Source organism: Rhinopithecus roxellana, chromosome 10 (genome assembly GCF_007565055.1).
Source record: "Rhinopithecus roxellana isolate Shanxi Qingling chromosome 10, ASM756505v1, whole genome shotgun sequence".
Lineage (NCBI taxonomy): Eukaryota > Metazoa > Chordata > Mammalia > Primates > Cercopithecidae > Rhinopithecus > Rhinopithecus roxellana.
Genome location: NC_044558.1, coordinates 62,487,491 through 62,499,344, shown reverse-complemented (window position 1 = coordinate 62,499,344; position 11,854 = coordinate 62,487,491). Strand labels below are relative to the sequence as shown.

The following is an 11,854-nucleotide window of genomic DNA, read 5'->3' as shown; positions in this document are numbered from 1 at the left end:
ATTAACACGTGCAGCAACCCTGGCCTGAGAAGGGTATGATTACCAAACGCTCAAGACTTTCCAGGAAAGAAGGTAGGTTCACACCACCAGACAAACCAAGACCTACCATCATAATAACTGAGGGAATTTAGAATGTATAGCAGAGAGGGGAGATGATTACCAGTTGCAGCCCCAAGACAAACCGTAGCTATGAGGGCTCTAATTTGTACCCCTAAGTTTCTCCTTTAAAAGGCCCCCAGGAATCATGAACATGCATGGGAGAAGTGGATCTGACAAAAGGCTGTAGCCATGGAGGTATGCTGCCCAGATTTCAAGAGTGCAGTTAACTGACAGTCTCTAGCATCCTCACCTTTGGATCGACCAAGGTATCACACTTCCCTCAGGTTGCTGCTAGTGACCGAGCACAGCAAGGGTATTAAGCCATTTCTTCTAACAGACCTTTGTTCAGAGACTCCATTACCAAGACCAAAACTTTCTCAGTAATATGGTGCAGCCTGAGGCCCCTCCTACCCCATCTTCCTGTTTTCTCTGCACCTAATGAGAGCCAGAACCTTGGAGAATGGTAGCCAAACATAGCCTTCCCAAAACTTACCACAGCTGAGTCTGCAAGCACGCGTAGCTATCAGAATTTCTCAGGTTCTAAGAGTAGATTCCCTGGCCCTCATTCCCCAGAAAGTGTTGATGGGCCTATTAATTTACTTTTTAGCAATCATGCTGGGTGATATATATGCTAGTGGTCTGTAAATTACATTTTTTTAACCAGGAAGAGAATATCTGAGCAGTCATGTTCAAGCTCATAGCTGTGTAAGAAGTAACGTTTGTCTTAGCTAGGCCTGATGGCACGTAAGTCCCAGATTTAAGAGGCTGAGAGGCAGGGGAATGGCTTGAGCCCAGTTCGAGACTGCAGTGAACTATAATCATGACACTGTTCTCCAGCCCAGGTGACATAGTAAGATCCCATCTCAAATACAAACAAACACATAAATAAAAAGTAATGTTTGTCTTTGTGGATAAAGTATAAAATGCACTACACTAGGCTGGGCATGGTGGCTCACACCTATAATCCTAGCACTTTGGGAGGCTGAGGCAGGCAGATCACCTGAGGTGAGGAGTTCGAGACCAGCCCGGCCAACATAGCAAAACCCCATCTCTACTAAAAATACAAAATTTAACCAGGCACGGTAGCGCATGCCTGTAATCCCAGCTACTCAGGAGGCTGAGGCAGGAGGATCATTTGAACCCAGGAGATGGAGGTTGCCGTGAGCCAAGATTGAGCCACTGCACTCCCGCCTAGGCGACAGAGCCAGACTCCGTCTCAAAAAAAAAAAAAAGTACTAAACTAGGGAATCAAAAAAGCAGTGGGAACTACAAACTTAAAAACAGTATCACTGGAAGACCTAGTAAAGGCAATCTCCCTAGGGGTTCATCTGATGGACCTTTTATGAATTACTTTTGACCATTCTCTGAATGTAAATGCTTAAAGTTAATTAAGATGATGGTGTAACTGTAAGCCATTCTGTGCCCATTTCAGTTCTTACAGAAAGTAATCTTTTGCCCTCCTTGTCATAATGCAGTATAGAAATAGACAATTTCTAGTGTAGGCACCTCAACCCTAACTGAACTTCTATTTTAACCCTGCTCTAAGATTCAGTGTCAAAACGATCTTGACAATACCTATCTATCTTAGTGATCCAGCATCAGGCCCAATTTCTCTGATGTTTTAAGTATATTCCTACCATCAGAGAATTTTGAGATGGCATGAGCATTATTTTTTAAAAAATATTTAAAATTTGAAAATATAGACACAGGGTCTCACCATGTTGACCAGACTGGTCTTGAAGTACTGAGCTCAAGTGATCCACCTATCTCAGCCTCCCAAAGTGCTGGGATTACAGGTGTAAGCCACCACACCTAGCAGAGATGACATTGGCATTAATCGTGAGAAATGGGAGTGGGAGTAGGGGACACAGAGTGGAGGGTAAAAAGAAGATATTTGGAACTGATTGGCTTTAATAAGTCCTGCCCCTTTTCATTTACTTCTTCCTTAAAAGTAAAACCAAAATGAGCTACTGAAGATTTATTTTTTCCTGGGATGGAAGTATTATCTGTCCCAATTTCCCTTTCCCATAAGAGACAGGTCCCTAAAACCATGAAAGAGACTATATTCTCAAACAAAACATGCAATCAATTCAGGTGACTGATATTTTCATAACATTTTCTTTAACATTTAATAGAAACTATATACAATAAATTTGTACTATATTTTACATAAGATAGCAACCACAGAAATTTACATAGGTTAAAAGCAAGATGGATAAGGAGGACCCAGTCCTGTGGGCTGTTTTCTCAGAAGATAAAAGCCAGAGTTCACCACGGAAAGGGGTTAAAGATTGCCCAATTAAGTAGAGGTGAAGAAAAGTTAAACTGCAGGTCTTTAGATAGAGATAACCAGATATTAGGGTCATCAGTATCTAAAAGACACCACTCACAAAGACAGCTCCCACCTAGCTACTTAAGTGGATTTCTATCCATGACTTCGGAAATCCCATTACAAAGATGTCACTTTCCTTTTAGGTACAGTACCAAATAATCCCAGAAGCTTTGATAGGGATTATCTCTCTTCCTTGCCCTGAGTGGGAAGAAACCCACAACTTTTAAGAAGTACTAGTCCATGTCCTCAAAATTTGGCTTTACCTTTGACTATACTACTCAATCCAGAAGAAAAACAAGATAGTCTGGGTTGCCTGTGTTTTGTGAGAGATGATAAGAAACACTTCTTTGAAGAATGAGAAATTTAAATCCACCAAAGTAAAATGGTTCCCCAAACAAACTATCAACTAATAGAAGTGGGTTCTGGCTTTCCATTTGCAGTAGCCAATCCACTCTGAGACAATGGTGCAGAGGCTTTCTCAGAATTTCGAGATCCCTGGGATCTGCACCCATCTCCAGCCATCTGCATCTGGCCCTGTTAAAAGAAATAAAGGCACTTCAGTTAAAAATTCATTCACTGTGGTCTGAAGTATGAATCTGACTTATCAGTGGCCATTTATACTAGCAATAAGAACAATACAACAGAAATTAATTAATTCTGGACAGATGCTCCTCCCTATATTAGCTATCCCTGTCCCTCGGAAGAGCCTATTCCTGAGCCTCTTCTAATGGGTTGGAGAGCTGTAGGTTGTTTCTTCCAAATGAAATAGCCATTCCCTGCTGAGGTCCCAGAACAGCCAACAGACCATAGGAAGACAGTCCTTTAGGCCTCTGCTTGAAACCAACAGCTACAGTACAACTGCTGGTTTTCAGTCAGGGCCACTGGAATTCTACCCAAGGCTCACAGACAGAACTCAAATCACATTACTTTACTGGTCATTCTATAGTGAGAACAATTTCAGTGCTGAACTCTCCCTCAGAAGGTACAATTTACCTAAATTCCTTGTCTCAAGCTTTTATTTAAATAAATTTATGTCCTACTCTGGGATATGAGGATCAGGGGCCGTTAGGTGTTCTAAGAGTCTATCTGGAGAACTACAGCAACAAGGGTATACAGGAGCAAAATAGGGCATTTTTAAAAGTGCTTTGCTTATATGGTATTCAATGAGCGAGAGACATGTGGAGCATCTTTATACTAGTGATGACACCCACTCCCCTCCAGGAGTACATGCTATCCAGCAAGGAACCCTCTGCCTGGCCAGGTCTCTACATGGGGGAAACAGGTGGGACTGTTCTTCACTTGCCAAAATATCCACTGGGTCTTCAGCAATTTCTTTGACTAAATGATCTTCAAGGGTTAGTGAAGGATCAAAAAGCAAAGGTGAAGGAGGACACTGCATACCATCACCCACAACATCCAAGTCCTAGAAAATAAAAGAGAAAAGCCCATCAGCAATACCAAGGGAAACAATAATAAAGGTGGCATGCTTTTCAGCAAACTTTAAAGCAATACTCTGCTGTCTCCCTCAACCCTAGCCTACCTTTGATCAAATAAAAATTTTACCAGACCGTCCAACAAATGAAACAAGATCCAAGAGCACTGAGAGCTTCTGCTGCCAAATGTAAAACATAGACCAATATAGTGGATTAAAAAACACAATTCTGGCTACCACACCTGTAATCCCAGCACTTTGGGAGGCCGAGGCAGGCAGATCACTTGAGCCCAGGAGTTAAAGACCAGCCTAGGCAACATGGTGAAATCCTGTCTCTACAAAAACTGCAAAAATCAGCCAGGCGCAGTAGCACACACCTGTGGTCCCAGCTACTCCAGAGGCTGATGAGGTGGGAAGATCCCTTGAGCTCGGGACGCAGTGGCTGCAGTGAGCCGAGATTGCGCCTCTGCACTCCAACCTGAGTGGCAGAGTCAGACCCTGTCTCAAAAAAAAAAAAAAAAATGTCCAGGAAAATTCATAGAAACACAAAGTAGGAACAGAGAATAGTAGGGAACAGGGGAAAGGGAAAGGAGAGAGTTACTGTTTAAAAAATACAAAGTTTCTGTTTGGGTTGATGAAAAAGTTCTGGAACAGAAAACATTGATAGCTGTATAACATGGTAAATGTTCATAACACCACTGACTTGTACACTTAAAAATGGCCAGGTATAGTGGCTCATGCCTGTGATCCCAACACCTTGGGAAGCCGAAGTGGGAGGATCACTTGAGGCCAGGAATTCAAGACCAGCCTGGGTGATACAGCAAGACCCCATCTCTACTTACCCACCTACATACACACATACATACATAGGTTAAAAGAGTAAAATTTTGTTATGTATGTTTTACTACAATTAAAAAAATATTTTTTAAAAAAGCATATTCTCTCTGAGGCTACCTGTAATCAACATGCAAGTTCACCAGTGATTAATTTAAATATGAACAATGCTATATTAAAATTAAATACTGCTGGACAATACAAGATTGCCTGATTAACATCCTAACAGCCACAAAACAAGCAAACAAGCTCCAACAGGGGAAGAGGAGAAGGCAGCAAGGAAGGAAGGATGACAGAAAACTCACAGTTCCTCTGAATGGCTAGGAAATATTATTTTGGTTAAGTCCCTATCCCCACAGAGCAACAATCTGGTTTTTTTCCTTGTTTTTTTGTTTTTTGAGACAGAGTCTTGCTCTGTCACCCAGGCTGGAGTGCAGTGACACGATTTCAGCTCACTGCAACCTCCGCCTCCTGGGTTCAAGCGATTCTCCTGCCTCAGCCCTCCCGAGTAGCTGGGACTACTGGCACGTGCCACCGTGCCCAGCTAATTTTTTTTTTTTTTTTTTTTTGAGACAGAGTCTCACTCTGTCCCCGGGGCTGGAGTGCAGTGGCCGGATTTCAGCTCACTGCAAGCTCCGCCTCCCGGGTTCACGCCATTCTCCTGCCTCAGCCTCCTGAGTAGCTGGGACTACAGGCGCCCGCCACCTCGCCCGGCTAGTTTTTTGTATTTTTTAGTAGAGACGGGGTTTCACCGTGTTAGCCAGGATGGTCTCCATCTCCTGACCTCGTGATCCGCCCGTCTCGGCCTCCCAAAGTGCTGGGATTACAGGCTTGAGCCACCACGCCCGGCCTTTTTTTGTATTTTTAGTAGAGATGGGGTTTCACCGTGTTCAGCCCTCCCAAAGTGCTGGGATTACAGGCATGAGCCACCACGCCCAGCCAACTCCCTGGTTCTTAAGGCTAACATAGTTTTGCTCTGTTAAAAAAAAAATGACATTACATTCTAGACTATGTTTCTTCCAACTGAATTGGCACTTCGCACTGGAATACTGAATAGCCAACAGACCACAAGGAAGACATCACTCTTAGCTCCTGTTTGAAACCAACAGCTACAGCAAACCATTGGTCTTGATTCAGGGTCTAAGGCATTACAAAGGCTCAAACAATATATCAAACTAACTTTCATGCCACTGCTTTTCAAGAGTCTGGTGCTAAACTCCCCCTTCCTAAGAGTTAAAAATATCCAGGAGGTTTCTACCCCTCTAAGCCTAATCCAGTTTATAGACGCTCTATGTTTCTATTCATCTAGCTTCGGAGAAGCTTAGTTCTACGCTTTTAAATAAATCTAAGAATCTGCAATCCTTTCTCATTTTTTGGTGTGCTAATCACCAAAAATGAGAATCACAACATCTTCACATTAAAGAATTTATATGATTTAAAAATCTACTTAAAAGTTGCTCAGGCCGGGCACGGTGGCTCAGGCCTGTAATCCCAACACTTTGGGAGGCCGAGGCGGGAGGATCACAAGGTCAAGAGACCATCCAGGCTAATATGGTGAAACCCTGTCTCCAATAAAATACAAAAAATTACCAGCCTGGCCAACATGGTGAAACTCCATCTCTACTAAAAATACAAAAATTAGCCAGGCATCGTGGCACGCACCTGTAGTCCCAGCTACTCAGCAGGCTGAGGCAGGAGAATTGCTTAAACCCAGGAGGCAAAGGTTGCAGTGAGCCGAGACTGCGCCGCTGCACTCCAGCCTGGGCGACAGAGCAAGACTCTGTCTCAAAAATAATAATAAAATAAAGCTGCTCAATTTAAGCAGAAACACAGGACACAGGATACACTCAACCTACCATCCATTTCAGGTGAGTTGGAAACTTCTGTAGTACCCACAGAAACCAGTGTTCTCACACCATGAAGACTATAAATCTGTTTTCTCCCATTCTTTTACCATGTGCAATTTTTGTGTGTATATGCGTGTGGTGAGACAGAGTTTCGCTCTTGTTACCCAGGCTGGAGTGCAATGGCAAGATCTTGGCTCACTGCAACCTCCACCTCCCAGGTTCAAGCAATCCTCCTGCCTCAGCCTCCCCAGTAGCTGGGATTACAGGTGTGTGCCACCACATCCAGCTAATTTTTGTATTTTTTGTAGAGGGAGTTTCACCATGTTGGCCAGGCTAGTCTCAAACTCCTGACCTCAGGTGATCCGCCTGCCTCGGACTCCCAAAGTGCTGGTATTACAAGCGTGAGCCACCACGCCTGGCCCACGTGCAATTCTTATATAAATAATTAGCTTGGAATGGGTGTGGTGGCTCATGCCTATAATCCTAGCACTTTGGGAGGCCAAGGTGGGAGAATCACTTGAGGCCCAGAGTTTTGAGACCAGCCTGGCCAACATGGCAAAACTCTGTCTCTACTAAAAATACAAAAATTACCCAGGCATGGTGGTGCGCGCCTGTAATCCCAACTACTTGGAAGGCTTAGTCCGGAGAATCACTTGAACCCAGGAGGCAGAGGTTGCAGTGAGCCGAGATCACGCCACTGCACTCCAGTCTGGGTAACAGAGAGAGACTCTGTCAAAAATAATAATAATTAGCTTGGAATTATTTAAATACTGAAGCAAAAGGCATCCAAGTCTCAAGATAATAATGGAATGGATATGTTTTCAGAAAAGGCTTTTCTCATATATACAAAGTGTTGTCTTTTATAAGATTTTAAATTGGGAAAAGGAACCTAAAATAAGAAATCAGCAAAATGCCTATTAAAACAGGAGTGTTTTAAAAACTGAAGTATCAGGATATAAAGAGAATCCATGTTTTCAGCCAGGCACGGCGTCTCATGTCTGTAATCCCAGCATTTTGGGGAGGCTGAGGCGAGTGGATCACCTGAGGTCAGGAGATCGAGACCAGCCTGACCAACATGGCAAAATCCCATCTCTACTGAAAAATAAAAAAATAAGGCAGACATGGTGGCACACACCTGTAATCCCAGCTACTAGGGAGGCAGGAACAGGAGAATTGCTTGAACCCAGGAGGTGAAGGTTGCAGTGAGCCAAGATCGTGCCACTGCACTCCAGTCTAGGCGACAGACCAAGATTCCATCTCAAAAAATAAATAAATCAATAAAGATAAAATAAGAGAATCCACGTTTTGTTACTATCTCCAAAACCACCAATAGAGAATGAGAGAGAAGGAACTCAAAAGTAGTAAGATTAAGGTGTTAAGTTACTACTTGCCAACCACCCTTGCATCAAAGCACAGAAAGCAAGCAAATATCCAGAATGAACAGCTGTGTTTTTACTCATATTAATATCTGATGCCTGGTCTTCCCACAATTAAAATCACCAAAGTTATCATTAACAGTTATAGGCCAGGAATGGTGAATCATGCCTATAATCCCAGCACTTTGGGAGGCCAAGCTGGGCGGATCACTTGAGGCCAGGAGTTAAGAGACCAGCCTGGCCAACATGGCGAAACTCTGTCTCTACAAAAAATACAAAAATTAGCAAGGCCTGCTGGCACACACCCGTAGTCCCAGCTACTCGAGAGGTGTGAAGCACAAGAATCACTTGAACCCTGGAGGCAGAGGTTGCAGTGAGCTGAGGTCACACCACTGCACTCCAGCTTGAACAACAGAACAAGACTCAGTCTAAAAAAAAAAAAGCCAAGTTATAGTGGCCAGGCACAGTGGTTCACGCTTGTAATCCCAGCACTTTGGGAGCCCAAGGTAAGAGGATCACTTGAGCCCAGGAGTTGAAAACCAGTCTAGGCAACATAGGGAGACCTCATCTATGCAAAAAATAAAAAACTGGCTGGGCATGCTGGCATAAACCTATAGTCCCAGCTACTTGGGAGGCTGAGGCAGAAGGATCACTTAAGCCCAGGAGTTCGAGGCTGCAGTGAGCCATGATCATGCCACTGCACTCCAGCCTCAGCAACAGAGCAAGACCCCAATTTAAAAAAAAAAAAAAAGTTGCAAAAATGATAACTAAGCTGGGTGTGGTGGTTCATGCCGACAGAAACCGTCTCAAAAGTTCTTAACAGTATATTCCGTAATAGCCAGAAAGTAGAAACAGCACAAATATATCCATCAACAGATAGATTTTCAAAGGATGGTATTTCCAAACAATGGAATATTAATTCAGTCACAAAAAGGAATGAAGTATTCATACTATAGTGTGGGTAAACCCTGAAAACATTAGAAAACATTACGCTAAGCGAAACAAGCCAGACACAAAAGGATACATATACTATTACATTGATATGAAATGTCCCGAATAAGCAAATTTAGAGACAAAAAGTAGATTCGTGGTGGCCAGGGGCTGGGGGGAAAAAAAATGAAGGATGTCATAATAGGTACTGAGTTTCTTTTGGAGACAGTGAAAACCTTCTGAAATTAGATAGTGGTAATAATTGCATTAACTTTGTGAATATGCTAAAAATCACTCAATTATACACTTTCAAAGAGTACAATTTATAGTATGTAAATTGTATCCCTAAAAAGGTATGAGAAAAGTCTGGAAAAAAAATCAGGTAGGGTAGATTTCTCCAAATGAATATGCTAACATACAAATACAACCATACATATATATCACTTCAAAAACTTTGTCGATTTTCCTAACCACAAAGACTAACCTATTCTCACCATTAATAAATAAGGCTTTGTCTCAAGGGCCTGAGCCAGAGCAGAGCTTCTCTAACTTACATCACTGAACTCCAGAGGTAAACTCTCAGTGGGCTGAAGCTCAGCAGCACTCAAGTACAGATCCATGGGGCCGGCTTCCAGATCGTCTGGCACAGACAGTACCTGCTCGGGCTTATACATCTGAGGAGGCAACTGGAAATGCAGTGGGCAGCAGGGATCCTCAGAGAGGCTTACAGGAACAGGTTTGTTGCAGGGTACCTCTTCAGATCCCTGGCAGCACTTGAAGAGAACCTGATTCGTATCCTGACAAATATCTGTAGAAAAATGGTCAAGGGAAATAAAACACAATCTATCGAAAGCATAAAATACAAATAACATTGTCTGCCACATAAAACTCAAGGTCCGGACTATACAAGATAAATTACAACTACATTTGATACAGAATATCAAATGCAGTTAGCAATCTTTCAAGTTACTTCTCAAAATAAATGTCATTTACTAGCATCAAATTCTAGCTCCATCAATAATTTAAAACTTGTCCCCAACCTCCTTTTCAGGATCCTGGTCATTTAAACTAGACACTAATCCCATTCTCCCTTAAGCAAGTAGCAGTAACACTCCTAGGAACACATACCTATTCAGAAGAAACATGTAGTGGTAAACGCAGATGGCCTTGAAAATGCCCCTAAACAGCCCTTCCAAGAGATACAATGTGTCTGCTCCCTTAGCAGACTAGCAAAGTTTGCAACAATTTCTTGGACCTTGCTTCCAAAGATGATTACATGATAAATTCATTTAAAGCACCACTGGAACAGGGGGAAACAGAGCTCTAGTAAAAGTCACTAGGTATCATAGCCTGACAAGAAATTAAACATCCACACTTTTTTTTTTTAGGGGAGTGTGGTAGTACAGAAGAATCCTAAAGAATCTTCTTCTTCCTAAAGAATCTTCTTCTTCCTAAAGAAGAAAATGTTGCTTATGAAGGCCCATTGAAAAAAACAAAAAAAAGTATTCCAGAAACACTCCAAGGACTCTATTAACAACTTTTGTTAAAGGTAGAAGAGCTGTATTTCCAAGTTAGCAAAGAAGCACTGTAGAATGAATCAAAATCGAGATGATTAGATACAATAAAATTCAAGTTACTCTACAAAACACATTTTATGCAAGTGCTACCATTTCTTGAAATCTTAACTACCTGGTTATTTTCCTAGATTAATAAATGTTATTTTAAAATTTGACTAATTTTTTTTTTTTTTTTTGAGGCAGAGTCTCGCTCTGTCGCCCCGACTGGAGTGCAGTGGCCAGATCTCAGCTCACTGCAAGCTCTGCCTCCCGGGTTTACGCCATTCTCCTGCCTCAGCCTCCCGAGTAGCTGGGACTACAGGCGCCCGCCACCTCACCCGGCTAGTTTTTTGTATTTTTAGTAGAGACGGGGTTTCACCGTGTTAGCCAGGATGGTCTCGATCTCCTGACCTCGTGATCCGCCCGTCTCGGCCTCCCAAAGTGCTGGGATTACAGGCTTAAGCCACCGCGCCCGGCCAAAATTTGACTTATTTTTAACCAGAAAACACAATTTTTCTATAAACTGATAGCACCTGAATTATGGAATTATAATTTTCAACTCAAAACTTTTATGGTAATTTTTTAAATTAAAAAAAAATCTAATATACTTTATAATTTTTTAAACCATATAAACTTCCTTGAATAAAGCTATTTCTTTCAATGCATACTTGGAAATAACTAAACTCTCAAGCAGGGTGTGACAACTGTGGCACTACCAACATTGTGGGCCAGGTACATCTTTGTTGGAAGAGGATGTATAGCAGCATTCCTGGCCTCTACCACTAGCTGTCAGCAGCACCTCCATCTCTGAATTATAACAACCAAAAATTTCTCCACACATTGCCAACTGGAAAACAAAATGGCCCCCAGCTGAAAACCACTACTCTAAAGAAACAGAAGATAGTACAAGGCAAACGAGTATTTATTGAATGATCAAATGAATAAACACATGAATCTAATGGGAATCATCAGATTTGCACTATGTGCTTAAGAAAATCTAAGCAATATCTAATGTGCTTAAGAAGCCCACTCTTATTTAAATTATTAATATTTAAAATGTTACCATTAAATGTTTCAACCAAACTTTTTTTTAGAAGTCTCGCTCTGTCACCCAGGCTAGAATGCAGTGGCGCGTTCTTGGCTCACTGCATCCTCTGCCTCCTGGGTTCGAGATTCTCCTGCCGCAGACTCCCAAGTAGCTGGGATTACAGGCACCAGGCTAATTTTTATACTTCTAGTAGAGACAGGGTTTTGCCATGTTGGCCAGGCTCATCTCGAACTCCTGACCTCAGGTGATCCGCCTGCCTCAGCCTCCCAAAGTGCTAGGATTACAGGTATAAGCTACCATGCCCAGCCAAGAACTTCTTTTCATTTGAATTCAAAGGACTTTCACAAGTCTCTTATGTATTTAATACCACAATATCCTTAAAAAGGACTCCCCCTGTCAT

General features: G+C 42.3%; 1 protein-coding gene and 2 non-coding genes across 4 annotated transcripts in view; all 3 read right to left on the bottom strand.

Moving 5' to 3' along the window:
• Nucleotides 1–1,992: 1,992 nt before the first annotated feature.
• Nucleotides 1,993–11,854, bottom strand: part of KANSL2 (KAT8 regulatory NSL complex subunit 2) — a 30,056-nt gene continuing 20,194 nt past the window's right edge. Inside the window, exons 8-10 of one of the 2 annotated variants that reach the window (XM_010354174.2) lie at nt 9,507–9,658; nt 3,735–3,854; nt 1,993–2,965 (exon numbers count right to left, since the gene is read on the bottom strand). In XM_010354174.2, coding sequence (XP_010352476.1) covers nt 2,834–2,965; nt 3,735–3,854; nt 9,507–9,658 — 404 coding nt within the window. In that variant the 3' untranslated portion in view covers nt 1,993–2,833. Of the gene's footprint in view, nt 2,966–3,734; nt 3,855–9,404; nt 9,659–11,854 lie in introns of both variants that reach the window. The other variant, XM_010354173.2, reaches the window with a different exon arrangement.
• Nucleotides 3,177–3,313, bottom strand: LOC115900190. The gene has a single exon (XR_004059860.1). It is a non-coding gene; the product is annotated as a small nucleolar RNA SNORA2/SNORA34 family (small nucleolar RNA).
• Nucleotides 5,706–5,840, bottom strand: LOC115900191. The gene has a single exon (XR_004059861.1). It is a non-coding gene; the product is annotated as a small nucleolar RNA SNORA2/SNORA34 family (small nucleolar RNA).